Here is an 18,883-nt window from a genome sequence, read left to right as displayed (position 1 = left end):
GATTTGGTGGAGTATGCATCCTCTTTTTTTATTCTGCAGATAACTGAGGGAAAGTATCAACCTAATTTCTTCTCCACGAAGTTTAAATATCTCCTAGATAATGTTTTCACTGTAAGGTTTGTCTGTCTGAGCAACATGACCTCTAAAGCAGAGGCCTTCACAAGTGATGAAGTATAATTCTCTTAGCCCGTGGGAATCTGTCCTGGCAGAGATACGAATTTACTTTCCACCAGGGTTGCAGAGGCATAAGCATCTCATGTGCCTTTAGATTCATAATCAAGCACTTTCTCTAGGGTGTTTGGTGGAGTGGGTTTCCAGGAAGACGCTAGCTGCATTTTTTGATTATTGCATCCCTTGTTACGTATTTATAAGACTTGATATGCCACTCTTCATATATCGTAAAACGTCAGAAAAGAGAAATGCTCTCCCTCAGCAGAAATCTAGAAGCACCATCTTTTGAAGCTTGTTTAGAAGCGGGCAGAATTTTTCTGTTTGTATTGGAAGATACATGCTAAGTATTGGAAGAATGATAGAAATAAGAATTGGTCAGTCATTACTTGTTGTATGGGCTCAGCTGGTGACACTGAACCCTTCTCCTGCAGAAACTAAAACTTGACTGACTTGTCTGTTCTGCCAAATGGAGTTAAGTTGCTTATAAATGCAAAAGCATGTGTTTGGCGTTCTTGGCCACGTAGAGCTGATAACTATGACGTTACAGGCAGGCCTTAGAGTGAAGGTGTGAGAGGAGCTCCAAGTGACTTTCAGCAAAGCTGCTCCTGATCTAGGAGTTCACATGTGGTTAGTACTACCTGGGGTGGGAGGGCTGCAGCTCTGTGCCATATATTCTGCACTTAAGTTGTACGGTAAAACAAACGTTGGTATGAGAATGAGCAATGCCGATTTAAAGCAACTGCCTGTTATCTTGAACTGGTATAAGGTTATGTCAAGTAAAAGCATGTTTCTTGTCTCAAACTGTCAGCTATAAATATTCATCCCATCTTAGCTATCCAAACAGATGCAGTTGTTGCATTTCTTTTCTGTTCTCTTTTCTTTCTCTGCTGAATCCACTCAACTACACCTCTGAGTTAAGAATGATAAAAGGAAAGTGTTTCTTTCCTTTAGGTGGCATGTGACTTCTACTTCTGATACTATGGCAGCATGTTCTTCAGGGGATAAGTGTGGGCTTTAGAATGAATGTCCAAACTGCTAAAAGCAATGTTATGACTGCAGTAATTTTGCAAGTGAGTACAGAAGCAAAGAAGCTGCTGTTAGTCAATCTTTTAATTCCAGCATAGGTCTGTCAGTAGCTAGTTGAAGATATTTATAGGACCCGTAAGGAACTTCAGATCATTTGGTCTGATAAGGAGTTCAAGTTTTCTAGCCTTTTGAAAACTCTGTTCCAGTAATCCTCCTTTTCTTTCCCCTTTCCTTTCCTCCCTGAAGGTCATCACATGCCATTTTCTTAGATGAAAGGATGTTACCAGAATCATTGCACAACTCCTGTGTGAGAAAAATTGGCAGGATGGTGTCTGAGCTGGCCTTCTTTGCGTAGTCTTAAAATGAAGCTGCATACTGCCCAGAAAGCCAGCTGCTTGGAGGGTCACTGTAGTCCTGGCAGGCTTTCTAGGCCTACGGTTGAGCAGACATGGACAGAGCTCTGAGCTTCTGATGACATTTGGGATGGGAAGGGATTTTGAGGTCCTGTCTGAATGCTCAAGCGCTGCTTGGGTGCAAGTGACATTAGCACTGGTACACAGTCACTGCTGTCTCCAGGCACTGCTTGGTTCGCCTTTGTGGTCACAGAAAACATGTTAAAACTGTAGTAGAAGTTAACCTGCTATGCTAGCGTGTACCAGTGGGGCTGAGACACCAGATGTTAACAGAGATGAAGACTGGGTGGATGCTTTTTGCATGATATTGCAAACCTTTTCCAGTTAGCTTGTGGCATCATTCTTCAAGTCCAGGATTTTGTAGTGGAATAAGAGACTGAGTTTAAGTGCAGAGAAAAGTAGTTGCACAGAATGCAGAGAAAAAGGAAAGCAAGGGACAAGGAACCAGTGCCCAGCTCTTGTTCAATTCCTGGTGCTTTGCTTCACTATGACTACAGTTCCCTTTAGAAGGGAGTGACAGGTGGGTAGTGAGAAGATACCACTAAATAAGTTTTCAGGTTCCTAGTAATATTGTTGTAGCCATGGCGATGAATTTTTAGAGAGGTAATAATTTCATTAAATTGACTGATGGTTCTGGGGTGGAGCAAAAGCAGAGAGGCTTTTGAGTCCCATAAACCTGAACAAGGCAAGTGTCTTCCAAATCTATTAGTTGCTGTTGTAGATGATTACACTTCTGGAGAACTGAAAGATTTGTGCATGAAATTTGTTTACATCTCGAAGCTCTCTTCAGTCTATACGGACAAATCTAGAATCATACCTCTTTATGGGAAAGAGTTTAAGGAAGACTGAAGTGATTGCCAACTACAAATTAAGGTTGCTCTTTAATCTTTAGCCTGGAAGGCTCTCAACAATTTGGGTAGGGTTGTGACTATAGAGGGGAAGACTATAAAGGTGTGCTGAAGTTCCTTCTGCCTGAAGCACTGTAAATTCCATGCTTTATGGAAGCATGGAGAGAATGTACGGGAGAAACTGCATTCCTGTTTGTGGGAGAGGGGCTGTTCACAGCAGTTGTATCTAGCTGTATATGTTACCTTACAGCTTGTGCTTATTTTGGTAAGATCGTACATCACTGGCTTGAAATGTTGTCAGAAGTTGTGCATTTCTGTATAGCAGATATGCATATGCCACTTTCTCAGAAGGGACCATAGTAGCTTTGTTGTACACATAGGTGGCTGTGGACATTTGTGGTTTTGATTGTCTCAGTGTTACAAGTGCAAGTAGTAGCATCTGGCCCACTATCTGTAGTATCCTGCAGTAGGCCTGTTTCTTTTTATTTTGTTGGAGGTTTTATTTTTTTCAACTTCACTTTGCAGCCTGTGGTATTTAAAATAACCAAGTAAATGGTCTGAAAGCATAACAGAAAGCTGGGTCTCCACTAGAGGATCTGATCTGATGTAAGCCAGTTAAAAAATAAGTTTCATAAGCACAAGATGCCTTCGTGTTTTACTGAAGTCTTACTGCTTTTTGAGGAAGAGGAATTTAGGCGTCTGCAGAAACTCTGGGGGAGAAAAGATTATGAAATAATGTTCTTAAGGGAGGAAGAGGAGAGGTGCCTTAAATGGCAGTGAATGCTGTTAAAAATACCAGCTCCTGCCCACTAATGATAGGCAAAGTTTTGCAAACTTAACAGGTTTCATCATTTTTTCTTATGCTTTGCCTTTGATGGGATTGTTGCCTTTGATTGCATGGTTGTGGGTGGATTGTCTAATACTCTTGGCAATGAAAACTATATTAGTTCTTAAAATTACATTTGTTCTGGCCTGGAGCATAGCTGTGTGGGTGTTTCTTTGAGGCCTGATCTTCCTTTTGGTTAATCACCTTACATTATCTACAACTTTAAAGGAAGATGAATAATGTCTAGCAGCCATTCACTATGTGGCATCGATCTGTGCTGCTATAGATTTAATGCATCAGGATATGAATCACCCATCTGATGAAGGCAATGTTTGGTTAATCAGTTATTCAGAAATATACTCTGTGGACCAGAGACAAGTAATTATAAATATTACCTGTCATAGTCTCATCAGTGACATAGGGTTTAACCTCTTAAGCATATTAGAGTACTAGTTGATCAGAAATGCATTATCATCTGCTTAGGTGAACGTTGTATATCTTTTTCTGGACAACACAGAAATGTAGTACACTACTAGACTAGAATTTAATGAACTGATAAACAGGTTGTCCTATGTGTATCTGAATAGCTGGAATATTTAAATTATATGCGCTGTCTAATGTCCTGTGTGCTAGTTTTGAACAATGTCGATAAAAAAATCAGTACAGAATTGGCTGAATACATGATAAATTAGCTACTGTTGCTTGTTTGAAGTAAGCTGGCTTATGAGAATTCGCCTTTTTAGTTGAAACCCAGCTAACTTCTGCTGAAGAAGTTGGGGAGCAGCCACATGATCAGTTCAGCAAGCCAATCTAAGGAGGAAAATAGTAATTTCCATCAATACAGACAAGCAGGATAAATCATGGAAAACAGCTTCAGCTGATTTAATGTTTCCATTAATTATTCAAAGTGAATGTCAAGCAAATTTTGCATCTTGTTTAAAAGCAAGTAACTATCCTGTTTTTCCAGGTACCTCCTGATGATAACCTGATACGGAAAACTGAGGGAATGTTTAGACTTGATGGTTATGCTTGTCTTAGTCCATTTAGCTACAGTCTTATCAGAAAATAAGTAGTTAAGCTTGATTACACGAGGGAGAAGAAACTGTGAATTCTGGTTTGCATTTAATTTTAACACTTCCATAAGCACAATGGTTACATTCATAACCTATGCTATAGCTAGAGGTCTTCTGTTGCAGCTACAAGTGTGATTTAGGACTATTATGTTCACAGTCTTATCTTAAATTTCTTTTCTAGGGAAAGCACGTGTGCAGCAGCTAGCAGAAAACACAAGGTATTTCAGGAGACGACTGAAAGAGATGGGTTTTATCATCTATGGAAATGAAGATTCTCCTGTTGTGCCTCTGATGCTGTACATGCCAGCAAAAATTGGGTAGGTTTGACACAAAAACTTTCCATCCATCATCTTTAAAGGTAGAGTGGTACAAGAATATTAAGGCTTGTTTAAATGTAAGAAAAGTCTGGTTTGATTTTTACTTTTATGATCGTTACTGAGTCTTATAAAACATGGAAATTTCCTATAAGCGATCTTGAGAAAATCAGGTCTTGTAGCTTGAGGCAGCAAGAAAGCACTTAAGGGAAGCAATTTTATCACCACATACCATGTTTTAAAAGTTAGTGGGTTTTTTTCCAATTTATATATATGTAAAGTGTATATATGTGCCAAAAAGAAGCTGAAATTGAACGGAAAATAACATTAAAAGTCACTGGAGGAATCTTTCAACCAGCTCCTGGATCAGAAGCAGTGAACAGTTCCACAGGTGAACTCTGAAAATTAAACAAAGGAAAAAACAGGTCAATGGGACACAGTGGGACACAACCACCTGTATTTGATGAATTCCAAGAGTTTTAAGAGGTCTGGATTTAATAGTTCAGGTGTTGTTATTGTAAGTGCTAATAGAACTGTAACATATAGCTTTAAAAATGGTTATGAACTTGTGGGCTGCTGTGTGGATAATTAAGGCTAAGAGTCTGCAAGTGGGATATAATGTATATGTTTTTAAATTTGCAACATAAAAGCCTGGTTTCTAGGACAACTTGGCTTTGATAGCTGCTTTACAATGTGTGTGTATAATGCAGTACTCAACCAGCACTTTTGAATTTGGAAAGCATAGCTTCATTTTAAGTCATACTGAACACCTGTAGTGCTCTTCTAGCTCAGTTAGGCTTCAGTCTGGCTAAGCACTGTGGTTCTGTGAGAGAAAACATCTTCCAGCACTCTTTGTGAAGCTAGTATATAGTCTTCCTCCACCCTTCTCAGTATAAACAAATGCAAAATGCCTGTAGCCTTTGAGTACTGTAGTGTGCAGTGTGAGTCCAGCACACAGGGGTGTACTGGTTTTACTGCACAGATACTTTACCAGTCAGTACAATCTTTTCCCTGGAAATGTTTATTACCTGAGCAGTTGGGCCAGTAACTTACTTAGAAACAAGCAAGAACACAGAGCTGTAACATGAGTTGGTCCTTAGGATCTACATTTGGTCTACTTCATCTTTTCTTTGTCTCTTGTAGTCTGTTCTTAAAATAATTTGAGTGCTAAATGGGTACAAAATTAAGTGTATCAGGGTGCACCTGTTTATAAGGAAAATAGTTTTAGAAGAAGTAGAAGGCAGAAAATGTAAACCTAGTAAAAGGATGTTAATTTTATGTGTCTTTAAGCCACTTGTCTTCAGAAGTAATAATGAACTTAAGGAGAATTCAAAAAGCGCTAACCATTTCCTGTGGCATGTAGGAACATTCACAATTGCACTGCCGTTATGGAAAAGATCTAGAACTTCATGTGTCTCCTCACATAAAAAGCACTAACCATTTCCTGTGGCATGTAGGAACATTCACAATTGCACTGCCATTATGGAAAAGATCTAGATCTTCATGTGTCTCCTCACATAAGTCACAGCTGCTAATTTCTTTAAGCCTCATAAAAAATTATTTTCTTGAAGATACTGTGTTTCAGTTGTATGAAGGGTTTTTTACCTTCCTTAAAAATATTTGCTGTCAGATTAGATTATCTCAATTTAGTATGGCGACTCAGTGGTTCCTATGACAGACGCTTAAGAAGTGGTACCTTCTGGGACACCATAATGCACTTTAGTTGAATTAAATTGGCAAAACCAAACCATCTTGAAACTACAGAAGCATCTACTTTGGGGAGTTACAGCATGGGGGATTCCTTGTGTAGTCAGACTACTGAGCCAAAATCCCTCTTTGCAGTCTGAAAGATTTCTAAGCTTAGGTTACAAATCCATTCAGAAACATTCTGCTAAAAGACCTACCTCTGCCACATATAATCTTTCAGCTTTGTTAGAACTTAATACAGTGGAACCTTTTGAGGAGGACCACCTTGGGATTGAATTTAAAAAAGCTACTGTGATCAGGCGTTCTTCCTCTAAAAGCACTGGAAGCTCCAAATTGTGGTCTAACAGGCTTGCTTCAACAAAAGGTGGTATGGGTTAACATACTGAGACCTTCATGCTACTGCTGCTGCTTTGCCTCCAAGAATATCATTCTGACAATTTTCCTTGTTCTCCCTGGCAGTGCATTTGGGCGTGAGATGCTGAAACGGAACATTGGTGTTGTGGTTGTGGGCTTCCCTGCCACCCCCATCATCGAGTCCAGAGCCAGATTCTGTTTGTCTGCAGCTCATACCAAAGAGATGCTTGATACAGTAAGTGTCTCATCTTGTCTTCCTTTGCTCATGCCTTCTATTAACAGATACAACAGTTGTCTGTATTTTGTAGACTGTTTCAGTGTTTAGTACACAAATGACTTGAACCTAATGTTCAAAGCATTGTGTAGCAGAGCTGGCAATGACTGCACTTCTCTTTCCTTAATTCACAATGCAGAATGGCTACCTACAGTAAATCTCAGGGACTTTCTTTAACTGTTTTAAATGATATGAGAGGAAGTCTCATTCCTTTGAGATAATGCTTTCTCCCCTCTTAAGAGGCTCTACCTCCCAGTGAAACGTTTAGAAGGAAAAAAAATCTGTTTCTTCAGACTGTAGATGCAGAAGGTAAGAAAAAAAAAATAAGCCTGAGAACCCCTAAAACATCTGTATTTTTCTCAAAAGCAAGTGCAAACCTCAAGACATGATTACCAGTGAGATATATTTAAACCAAAGATTACTATTCCAGTTCTTGTTTACAGCTTCAGAGCAACATATCTTAAATGATCCTGTCCTAAATGAGTCTGTGCCACATGTAATGCCTTGCTGACTCATGCATGCACTAAACATGTTCCATCAGGAATGGAAGTGGCCTCTAAGGAGGCCTGCATCATAGCTGCTGCCTTAAGAATTCAAGATAGAAGTTACACTCTGACTAAAGTAGTTGAAAGGGGATTATATGAACAAGCCCAACTATCCTTAGTATGTTTTGATGTGGTAACCACATTCACTTTTGAGTCTTCTGAATCATCTTCTTTGATGAACGTGTGCACAGGCTGTCTTTGGCTCTGTCAGAGTTCTGCATTGTGGGTTTCTTCCCCACTTTGCTGTTCTATGACTTGGAACCTAAGCTAGGTTGAGTCACAACATTAGACTCAGAAGAGTAGACTGTCCTGTTCAGAGACATGCTTGAAAGAATCCCATAGGATTTGGTGCTGAAGAGAGGAGGTGTCAAGGACAGATGGTTGATTCTCACACTCCATCCCCCCTGAAAAATGGTCCATACTGACTTACGGGAGAGCGAATGCAGTGGGAAAGCCTGCACAGATGAACAAACCAACAAAAGCATAAAATGAAAGTGTATAAGAGCTGCATGTAAAAGAGATGTATAAGCCCCATGTAAGATGGACAGGTGACAAAGGGGAATAGAGAGAGCCCTGAGCATGCAGGGATGGGGTCAGGAAAGCCAAAGTCCACCTGGAGCTAATTCTGTCAAAGGACATGAAGTGCAGCAGTCAGGGCATTTAAGTGGCTATTAGTAGCAAAAGGGAGAATAGACAAAATGTGGGGCTGCTGCCGAATAGCATAGGGATCAGGTGACAGATCACATGCAAGAGGCCAGGATACTCAGTGCCTTTGTTGCCTCAGTCTTTACTGATGAGACTTGCCCTCAGGAATCCTGGACCCACAAGGTTAGTGGAAAAATATGTAGCGATGGAGATTCACTGTTGGTGTCAATGAGGATCAAATAACAGAACACTTAAACTGAATATACACAGTTCTGTGGGACCTGATGGGATGCATGCCCAAGTGCAGGGACGGAGCTGGCTATCGCTGCAAGGCCACTCTTGATTATCATTTTTGGAAGGTAATGGTGACGGGGGTTTGGAAGAAAGCAAATGTCACTGATGACTTCCAGAAGGGCAAGATTGTGATTTGAGGAACTGCAGATTGAGAAGCCTTACATTGATCCTTGGGAAGATGATGGAGAAAAAATATCCTTGAAACTATTTCCAGACATATCATGGACAAGGAGGTGATTGGGAGTAGTCATCATGGAGTTACGAAGGGGAAATCATGTCCAGTGTAAATAGTAAGGAAGTGGTATATGCAGTTTGTTAATGTATATGTAGTGTTGTTCTGTATCAGTTAAATAACCTGCTATGTATCTTTGGTGTTGCATTTGCTGCTTCCAAGTTGTTTCTGCCCTGTAAAATCTGAGAGATTCTGACCTGACACTCCAACAACAGCCTGCTTAGAGTCCCTTCCCAGCTGCTTGGCCAGGTGGACATGGGAGAAAGAATGGGAAGGAGGTGGGAGAAAGGAAAAGAAAGAAAGATGAAGTTTCTGAAATCATATTGTTGCACAAATTCAGTTGTAGCTTGGTTTGCAGACTTGATGTGCTGGCCCTAACTAAGCAATCGTGCAATCTTGCTGCCAGTTAGATTCTTGATCTCCTCTCTTAGTGACTACCTGGAATCTTTACTGTTACAAGCTGCTTTTGCAGGGTCTACATGAGTACTAGACTTGCTCTCTTCCAACACCAATCTTTAACTTTTATTACTCTGCTTAAAAAAAAAGCTCTTTTCCTGTCAATACACTTACAAGTCTTTCTGGTTTCCAGAAAATGTTTCAAGTTTTGTTCATTTAACTCTAAGGACTCATTTTTAGAGTACCTCTGTAGGTGCTAAATGTGCTCAATTGAGGAAATGCTTGTTTAATGTATTAGGCCTTGTCTGCCTAAGAAAATTAATCCAGGACAAAATGAGGTGTGAATTTTGAAGTGAGTGAAGAAATCCTGATTTAGCTCAGTATGTGGAGGCTTTGGTCCAAGTTAGTGTAATCCGCTTTAAGGTTCAAAACAGCTGCACACTCTGAACTCGGAACATTGGCAAGAGGAGTTCATAAGGAGTGTCTTTGTGTCAGTGACTGTGTTGTGTTTTCTTGTGATATAGTGAAAAAAGATTTGATTTCAGGCAGCTAATCATTAAGGCAACCCTCAGATCTTATCCCTCTGCTGACTTGTGGCAACAATATCCAGAAGGGGGAAAAAAAAAGGAATTAATAGACTTGGAGAGAGTTGGAAGAAAGCTTCTTCAAGTCAGTGACAGAGGGGTGAACTTGGTACCCTGTCTGTATTTTCATGGGTGCTAACAAGGCCTGTTAGGGCAATTTTTCTAAACAAAATTTATCCGGGTTTGGAGCACAGGGAAGAGAAGCTTGTCTTGTAAATGCTGGTATTTGTAATGCTTCCTTGTTCTTATTAAATAAACCCACATGATGGGGAACAGTTCTCAGTTACAGTTTTAACTGTTTTATGTAAATAAAACTTCCTTGCCTGAAAATATTTGGCTCAGGATCAGAGTGAGGTCCCTCATAACCTGCATCCCTGTGGGCTGGTGCTTTCTTTTCAGTGATGAAAAATATATTACACTTTCCTGAAGTCAGAGTTCACCAGTGCCATTTCCTTTGTAGTCTTTGCTGGTCACGTGGTCCTTTTTGTTTTAAATTAATAAAATCCTAAATCTGCATTCAAGAATAACAGTTAACAGACTCTTTCAACAGAAACTCAATCTTAAATTGTTTCCATATGGAGTCTTTACTTAAAGCCCTGGCAAACTGTGCCCATGCTTTTTTGTTTTGTTTTTACCCAGGTCCAACTTCTGGGTTTGTTGCTCCCCCAGATTTTAGAGTGGAGAGGTTCTTGCTGCCAGATAAAACAAGCATGAGGGGCCGGTGTTTAAAGAAACAAAAACTTGAATTATCTATCCAGGAAGGAAAAGCATGTAGGGATATTAACCCCCGTCTGCCAGCTATTCTCAAGAGACAGTCATTTGACCCAGAACATGTTAAAATTGGAACATTAATGTTGAATTAGTGGCATTCTGAAGGAATGTACCTCTCTGAGTAAATTTACAATTCAAAGTGAAGAATGCCAGCCTTTGAGTTCAAAAATTACATTGGACTTGAAAGTCTTCTTCTGAACTAATTTCTTTGTCCCTTGCCTATGTAAGATAATTGGCATCAGGTACTGTTGCAGATTTGTCTGCAGCAACTGTTTTATTTTACACCTTACTCCAGGAGTGTTGGGTAGAGAAATGAAGTGAAGCTTAAGGTTTGACTTTTAACAGACCTATTGTGAACCAATGTCTTATCCAAGAGATGGAAATATAAAGAAAGTAAGATTAACAGAGCTGGGACTTTCCTCATTTCTTACGCTAGCAGATGTTTGATCTCTGGTAGACTTCATAACGTTTGCGTTCAGGTTGAACTGGTGAAAGATTTTGTTAGCTCACCAGCAGTGCTCTAGGCCATCAGTTGCCTCAGTGTTGTCTTTGTGGCAACCTCAGTCAGTGGGATTGGCTTTCTTAGGAGAAAATGCTTGGGATCCTATGCAGAGTAGAATCATAGAATGGTTTGAGTTGGAAGGGACCTTGAAGATGATCAAATTCCAACCCCCCTGCCATGGGCAGGGACACCTCCCACTAGATCAGGCTGCCCAAGGCTCCATCCAGGGATGTGTTCTACAACTACAACTTTCCTGGGCAGCCTGTAGTGCTTTTATTCTTTAGACTGGCTGGCAAAAACCTCCCATGTGATGTTGTTTATGTTATACAACTAGAAATGCAAGCTTTGTATGGACAATGCAAACCAAACAAGTGTAGATATAACAAATGCATCAATAAAACTTCTTAGAACAATACTGCAGTTTGCATTTTGCTATCTTGCAATTTAAAAAATACAGTAGGTCAGAAGTGGTATAGTAACGCACATGTTGTCCTCATACTGAATGATACATAAAGAGAATTCAAACCTCAACATGTTTTTCGGACTTGGAGTAGTCATGTTGGGTGCAGAGTCATCTTGATTGAGTGACTAGTGCTGCTCACTTGGTCTCAAGACTTCTAAACACTGAAATCAAAACCAAATCCTGTGCATCTCTGAAGCAACAGACTTCTAGTGCATTAAAATCTCACTTAAGTAAAATGGCTGTCGTAGTGGTCTGCAGGCATGCAAAAAAGAAGATGTGCTAGTAGCTTGTTTGCATCTTTCCCCTGCTGATCTACTGTGGTTTATTCCTCAGGCTTTAAAAGAAATCAATGAAGTTGGGGACCTTTTGCAAGTGAAATATTCCCGTCACCGTTTGGTACCTCTCTTGGACCGGCCGTTTGATGAGACAACGTATGAAGAAACGGAAGACTGAACTCCTTCTGTGTGCTCTGGTGGGAGGGACACTCCATGGCATTCAGCGTCCATGAACACACTTATGACTGCTTAGCATAAGACATTTCCTCACAGTACTGAAGTGGGCACATCAGCTCTACATGGCATTTTGTAAATAGGGAGAGGAGAGAAAAAAAAGCTTTGATTCCTGTGTCTTCAGGGTCTGGCCCTAGAGGTGCTTGGCTTTATTTTTTCTTGTTGCTTTTTTATTTATTTGTCTCAATGAGTTCACAGCAACCCAAATTGGCTGTGGCTGATCAGCTCAGACTGTGTATGCACCATTAGCCTTGCAAATGCTGGCTGAGATGTTGTGAGCATGTGTGACGCTGGCATATGAGCATTTCCAGTGTCACTGCTAGGTGTCTGACCTTCCCAGTAAGGAATGAGCTGACCTGTCTGTTATTGGAGACTTCCTAGAGAAACTGTTGATTGCTAACTTTGACATATTTAACAAGATGGATAATCAACCAAAGGGGTTTTTGGTTTTTTTCTTTTGCAGTTACTTGTGTTTAAAACTTGAATTTAGCCTTTTTAAAATAAATGTGTTGTTGACATGTCACTGACAGGACCATTGTTCCCAAACATTATTTAGTTTTGTAAACCACAGGCAGAAGGACTTCTGGGACTCTAGCCTCTTTTCCTTCCCAGTATGAATACCAGATTGTCTCCTGGTTTTGACACTAATTGTCCTCTTGATATAGGGTGAGTGATGGAGAGGGGTTTTGTTGTTTTGGTTTTAGGGGGTTTTTTTCAAAATGGTCTGTGTTTTGTCTTCCTTCTGACGTACTTCTGTTTTAAAAAAAAAAGGGTGGGATTAGTGTTTGTTGCTTTCTCATCTGCAGGTTAATTGCTCTTGCTTTAGAAATACCATAAAACTATGAACAAGTGACTACTAAGTTCTAGAAGGGTGTTCTTGGTATTAAGTAAACCATAGCAAGCCTTCTGCTTTTTGGGATCAGAGTCCGTCAATGAGCAGGCCTGTAAAATGGATGACTGTTAGGAGAACCACTTACTTCATGCAGACCTATAAAAGACTGATTGCTACCCTTTGCCAGTCCAATTCATTGTTTCTTGTCATATGAGTTGTTCTTCGCTGGCCTTGTTGTGCAAGACTTTTATGCAAAGAGTGTAGGCAGCTTGGATCTTGTATCATACATTACATTTCAACTAGCCAACAGTCTCAGTTGGCAGTTCCATGTCTGTGTAGCCTTCCCTGAACAGAGAATGTCCTCACAATTGCACTTAGTTTGACATCTTTATTCTTTTGTGTTTCTGTTACTGTGAGATCAAATTAATGTTCACTGAGCCAGTTGCTGTCTGGAATCTTTATTTGCAAGTTCCACACTATCTTACCCTTATCAAAGTTTAAGGTAGACACTTTTGCTTCAGCACACGTTGGAGGTTTTCTGCTACTTAGTCATTGCATCTTGAACTCTTTCAGTGAACAGAATGGATCATTGAAGAGGTACGGAAAACTTTATAACAGGAGTCAGTTGCAGTGTAGTTTGTTTCTATATTTTATACTTCAGACATGTAGGGTTTCTGCAAAGATAGATCTTTAACATTGTGTCATTTGATTTGGGACTGCTCTTCAGCTTGGGTTAACACAATGCTGTTTGCAGGTGACCAGAGCTTTTTAAAGCAGATTCTTCATCGTAATGCTAAAGCTGAATGGAACCCAAAGTGATTTGTCTGATGCTGCAAAACCATGATGTTTTTAAAGTTCTTTTATGTTCATTTTGCAGTTAACAGGAAAGAAATGCTTTGGCCATTAGAACCAAGCACTTCTGCAAATACATCTGGTGAATTAAAGCAGAATTGGCTTCTATTTTATCGTATATCCGTCTTCATGTGTTTACAAATCTTAATTCAATTTTAACATAATGGAGCTTCAAAACATTCATTTGTTCTTTCTACCATTGCATCTCAGAAATGTAATTGGATGAGAAGAACTAAAACTGTTTCAAAATAGGTCCAGATAATTGTTCCTGTCTTAGTCCACTAATGTTGATTTGCTCACCTTCTAGAGCTAAGTGGGTGCATGGTCCAAGAAGTCTGTAACCTGTATGTGCAGCCGTGATAGCTATGGAGTAGTCTTGCTTGTTCGGCCATGGAGTGAGTAAACTGAAATTACATGAGCTTACTTCCTTGCCTGTGTTCTGCCCAGGACTAGCTTTAACATTCCAGCAGACGACTAGCTTTCTGACTTCAAGAAGCTTTACCTCAAAGAATTATTGCTTTTTTTTTTCTTCTGGGATTGCAGTAGGAAATATGACGAGGTTAGTGCAGGAATCCCCGACTCCAGCTGTGGTCCTCTTAACTTGATCTTGGTTGACAGCCCTGGTCCTGTTGACTTTAAGTTTGGACAAAACCGACCAACTTGAAGGCATAAGCTTGGATGAGTAGGGAGCAGTTTTGAGCATTCCTAAATGTACGGCATGCTTTTGTCTGCTGCATAGTGAAGTCAGTTTGAAAACTGTGTTGTATTAAGTTAGAAGTGGATTAACATAGGTTCTACAAGTCTTAAGTTTTATCTTGTCTCTGGGTTTCAGTTTTAGGGCAGCTTGTCTTTAGAAGGGAGAAAAACATCTGGATAAGTCTCAGCAATTTAGGTAACTCCTGTATAACACATCTGAAATGGTCAGTGTTTTAAAATTGCTGGTCCCCATTGGGATTCCATTTGCACTTGTTGAAGAAAGTGTTTCATTCTAAACTTCTGCCATTTAGTATCTTTCTGCTGTCATGTTGTCTGGATATGACTTTGAATTCTGGGTTGCAAAGACATTTCAGAAATCATTCAGGCAGTAGCATTTGCAGACTGCTCGGTTACATTTCAGCCTTGCCATATCCTTTTGGGGAAGCAACTCCTCTCCCCCTTCCCCTGGAGGTTTTTATTCTGGGCAACCTATGTTGCCAAAGTCTGATACCTGTTGAAGCTGCTTCTGAAAAAGTAAAAAGTTACAAGTCCAGGACTTTGCACTTCTAAGTTAGTAATTCACTGAGCATGAAAGCCAGGAAAATCTTTTCACATCTACTAAAAAAATCCACTGCCACAACCAAAGGAGCAGACCACTACTGGTTTATATGAGGCAAACCTACAGCATGTATGCTGTCACAGTATGTGTAGGATGGATTGCTGCTTTGATATTTATGTACTGACCAGAAATCTGTCTCCTTTTTGTCCTGGCAGTAGAAGTGCATGAAAGAACCAATTTCGAGAGATCACAAAGGAAGAAAAGCTGCTTAAGAAATAGACTTCAGTCCTTGCCAACTTTTCCGAGACATTCTAATTGAAAATGACTCCTGGTATTTCTTAAGAGATGCAAAATTCAAAAGAAAATGAAGGCTGCTTTTGAACAAAGGATTTTGCCCTGTACTGTACATTGGCTAAACTTACTCTTAATTTTACAATAGTTACCTTCCCGGTACCTCTCTGAAGAACTTAGCAAGAAAGATTTTCTCTCTGCTGAGCAGAGTAAAGAGTTTAAAACCATTATCGTTTTCAAGGCTGATGGCCATATTCTTTTATTCTTAAGAAAACCGAGAAGCTCCTATTACCAAGCATCAGCAGAGAGTGAGAGATCTGCTTCTCGTTAGAAACTGCCCTTCTCAAGCAGACCTTTGTCTTAAGGAGCCTGATTCATAATTTTTATTTAGTTCTTTGGCAGAGAAGAAACTACATATTTTTTGTGTCAAAATATCCAGGGCTTTTTGTTTTTTCACCAGACACAAAGTTTTGTATAGTATCTGTGTATATAGTATATTTGACTTTTAGTTTTTCTATTTCTTCCCTTGTAAGAAGCATCCTTAAAGAGCTGTTCTGGTTCTTGGGTTACTGGTGTAGCACACTTCTGCTTTAGGCAAAGACTCAAGAGTGAATTGACTGAACATCTTATGATGATGAAGCCATTCAGTCAAGGAGTTGTGTCATCCATCCTCCTCTTGCTGTTTCCTCTAAGACCGTAGACGTGGTACCCACTGTCAGGCAAAGCAGGAAAGAGGAGTGTGGCTTTGAAATCAGTGACCCAGCCCTGTGCTGTGGGTCAAGTACCAACTCAGCAGAAATGGAGAAAAGGGGCAATCATCATATTCTAAGCTGTAAAGGGATCTTCCATATCTACTTGAACAAGCATAGGGACACTCCTCTAAAACTTTTCCACACCAAATGAACACTTCCTCTCCTTCTGTGCAAATTTTAATTTCTTTGCCTCTGAAAAGTATTTGGCTTACAGCTGTTTGCTCGTCCAGAAGCCATGTTATCCATTGAGACAGATCGTAAAAAAGGTTGGAGGAAAGCTGTGAGCATGAGCTCTCCATTTCATCTAAAAGAACACCTTGCAGCGTTGGATCTAGAGTGCCATGCATGAGCTCCCTTGCTGCATTGCAGAAAAGGAAAGCGGGGGAGATTTATCCCAGTATACAATGCCCAATCAAAATTTTTACAGTTTATACGTACAGTTTATACATATCTGTTTTTTACAGTTTATACTCAGCCTGTGAAAGTGTCAAGCATATTGGGATGTGTGTGGGTGGCACCTTCTGCATAGAGATCTGAGGTACGTGTGGTCTGTTCTGTTTTAACACTAGTGAAGCACTGAGCTGTCTAGGAGAGCCCAGTATGACCCCTCAGCAGGTGCATCGCTGGCTTTGGCGCTGGACCTGAAAACCAAGTGGTATTGGACCACTGTTTGGGAAAAGCAGCAGTCATTGAGCAATTTGAGTATGGTTTTAAAAGAAGAGAGAAACAAATAACAAACAAACAAAGCCGACTCTGATGCCATTGTGATGGTTTGATTCTTGTAAGCATTGCCACCTTTGCAGTTGTTCGTCTTTTCAGGGATGTGGACGTGAAGCTCGAGCACAACCATAAGATGTTTGTGTGAAGTATTGTGCTTTATCTTCCACTAGAAAGAGAAGTGTTTGGTGCAGACATTGGGCTGTGGCGTTTATATCGCTAGAAGGGGCTGGATGAAGGAGATGGCAACTGTGGTGTGTTGAAGGCCTTAAGCTGTGACTCTTGGTATGAAGAATTGAAATTAAAACTGATCTTGAAGAATGCAGTGGATTTTAACCCATGGAAGAATACTCTGCCCTTAGTTAAGCAATATGTACTGCTGTTTACTTGGGAGGGAGAGTTTCAGCTCAATTTGTGTTTGACCCTGGTGAGCAGCAGCAGCTATTTAAGGAGCAGAAGAGGTGCCTGTATGCAAAGGCCAGAAGTAGTGCAGTTCTTTGCACTGCTGTTCCTGGGCTGCTGAAAGTGAGAGAATTACTGAGAGGGTCAGGGATGTCAGAAGCAGCGGCAGCTAGCAAATCAATTTCCTCAACAACAGGTGAACAGGTCTCACTTGAATATGCCACGGGTTGGTGCTGTTCCAGAAATACCCATGGCGAAGTGAAACGTATACCAAATCATTTGACTGCTGTAGAGCATTCGGGGTTTTTCTCCAACTCTCATCCTGTTCAGACAGTATTTCTGCTACCCCCTAATGGTATATTAAGCTAAATGCATCGCTAGCCTTGCAATATTAACTTCAGACCGGTTTGAGAGAGATCAGAGGAACACTGGAGCCTGAGGCTTTAGGCTAGCAGCCCAAAGCCAATGGTGGCCCACATTTCCACAAGCCCTGGGCGGAATTACCAAGTTACAGCACTTCATCTGAAATTGCACTGTATTCTTATGCCTCTGTCTTGCTATAATGTACATATATATTGGATTTTTTTGTAGATAAGACATTTTAGATAAAATTTTTAAATGGGCTTCCCCCAATATTTTATGCCAGATGTCTAATTTTTTTTACACTGGGGATTAACATGAAGTTGGATGCTCTGTGGGCAGGGAAAAGATAAATAGATGGTATATTGGCTTTAAGAAGGTTATAATGCATGTTTAAAAAAAAAACACTGGAGAAAAAAAAACTGCTCGGGAAAAAGAATCCATTCAAATATATTCTATGTTCTGCATAATAAAGACTTTAAAAAAAAAAAGCTATAGTTTGATTTTTTTCTTTTGCCCTCTTAGGGGGACTAAACCATCTTCCCTTTCCTTCAGGCCGGTGTCATCCTCAGGCCTTGGACTCCGTGCCAAGAAACCTCGTGTGTGAGTTGGACTCTTACCAGCCTCGGGTCCTTTGTAGGGGAGCTGCAGAGCGTGGAGAGGCTGGTTCTGTTGTGGAGGGACAGGTATGCAGCGGGGCTGCTGTTGCTGCGCGGTGCGCCCCGCTGGCTCCGTAGCTCTAGCTCCGCTCGGGAGTCGGGCTGCTGGGATTCCCACCGGCTGTCACGCTGCTAATAAGATGTTTGAAAGGGCTTCTTGATCCCTCTCACATGGGATTCTTGACCTCACATCTGTCTTGCAGTCTGGGGCTTGTTCTAAACGTTTCCTCCCATTCATTTCAGGCCTAAGTTTGCACAAACCAGATGTCGGTGCTGGAGAAGGAGGCTCGGGGCCGGTGGCGGCTGCGGGTGCGCCGAGGGGCCCCGGTGAGCTGGGGGCTGCGCTCCGGCTGCCCTGGAACCGCGAGACTTGGTCTTTCCCTGCCGGGCAGCCGAGGTCCGTGCCCGCGCCGCACAGCAAATCCCGCTCTCGGCGCCTTTCCCTCATCATTCCTTCACGGGCCGCCGAACGCCTGCGGAGATCGCGGGAAAGATGCTCCCGAGCCCCCGGCGAACAGCCCCGCCGGGCTGCGGGGGCCGGAGGAGGCGCCGCCGGGCGGGAGAGAGCAGATCAAAGCGTGCAGACTCATTCCGAGCGCCGGGAGCTTCCCTCCCGCGGCTCGGCAGCCTCCTCCGGGGCCGGTGCGGGGCCGGCGCCGCCGAGGCGAGTCGAGGCGCCCCCGGCGGCGAACAAAGAGCCCCCGGGCCGGGCGATGCGGCGGCCGCGAGGGGCGGGGAGGGAGGAGCGGGCGGCGGCCCCGGGGCCGGCAGCGCCCGCAGCCCCGCGCGGCGGCTCGGGGGGAGGAGGAGGAGGAG

General features: G+C 41.6%; 1 protein-coding gene across 1 annotated transcript in view; it reads left to right on the top strand.

The window, feature by feature from the left end:
- Nucleotides 1-16,647, top strand: part of SPTLC2 (serine palmitoyltransferase long chain base subunit 2) — a 79,898-nt gene extending 63,251 nt beyond the window's left edge. The window contains exons 10-12 of the mRNA XM_069858596.1: nt 4,539-4,674; nt 6,838-6,967; nt 11,772-16,647. Coding sequence (XP_069714697.1) covers nt 4,539-4,674; nt 6,838-6,967; nt 11,772-11,891 — 386 coding nt within the window. The 3' untranslated portion in view covers nt 11,892-16,647. The remainder of the gene's footprint in view (nt 1-4,538; nt 4,675-6,837; nt 6,968-11,771) is intronic.
- Nucleotides 16,648-18,883: the final 2,236 nt, after the last annotated feature.

This window comes from Phaenicophaeus curvirostris, chromosome 5, assembly GCF_032191515.1.
Source record: "Phaenicophaeus curvirostris isolate KB17595 chromosome 5, BPBGC_Pcur_1.0, whole genome shotgun sequence".
In the NCBI taxonomy this organism is placed as follows: domain Eukaryota; kingdom Metazoa; phylum Chordata; class Aves; order Cuculiformes; family Cuculidae; genus Phaenicophaeus; species Phaenicophaeus curvirostris.
This window is presented reverse-complemented; position numbering and strand designations above follow the sequence as displayed.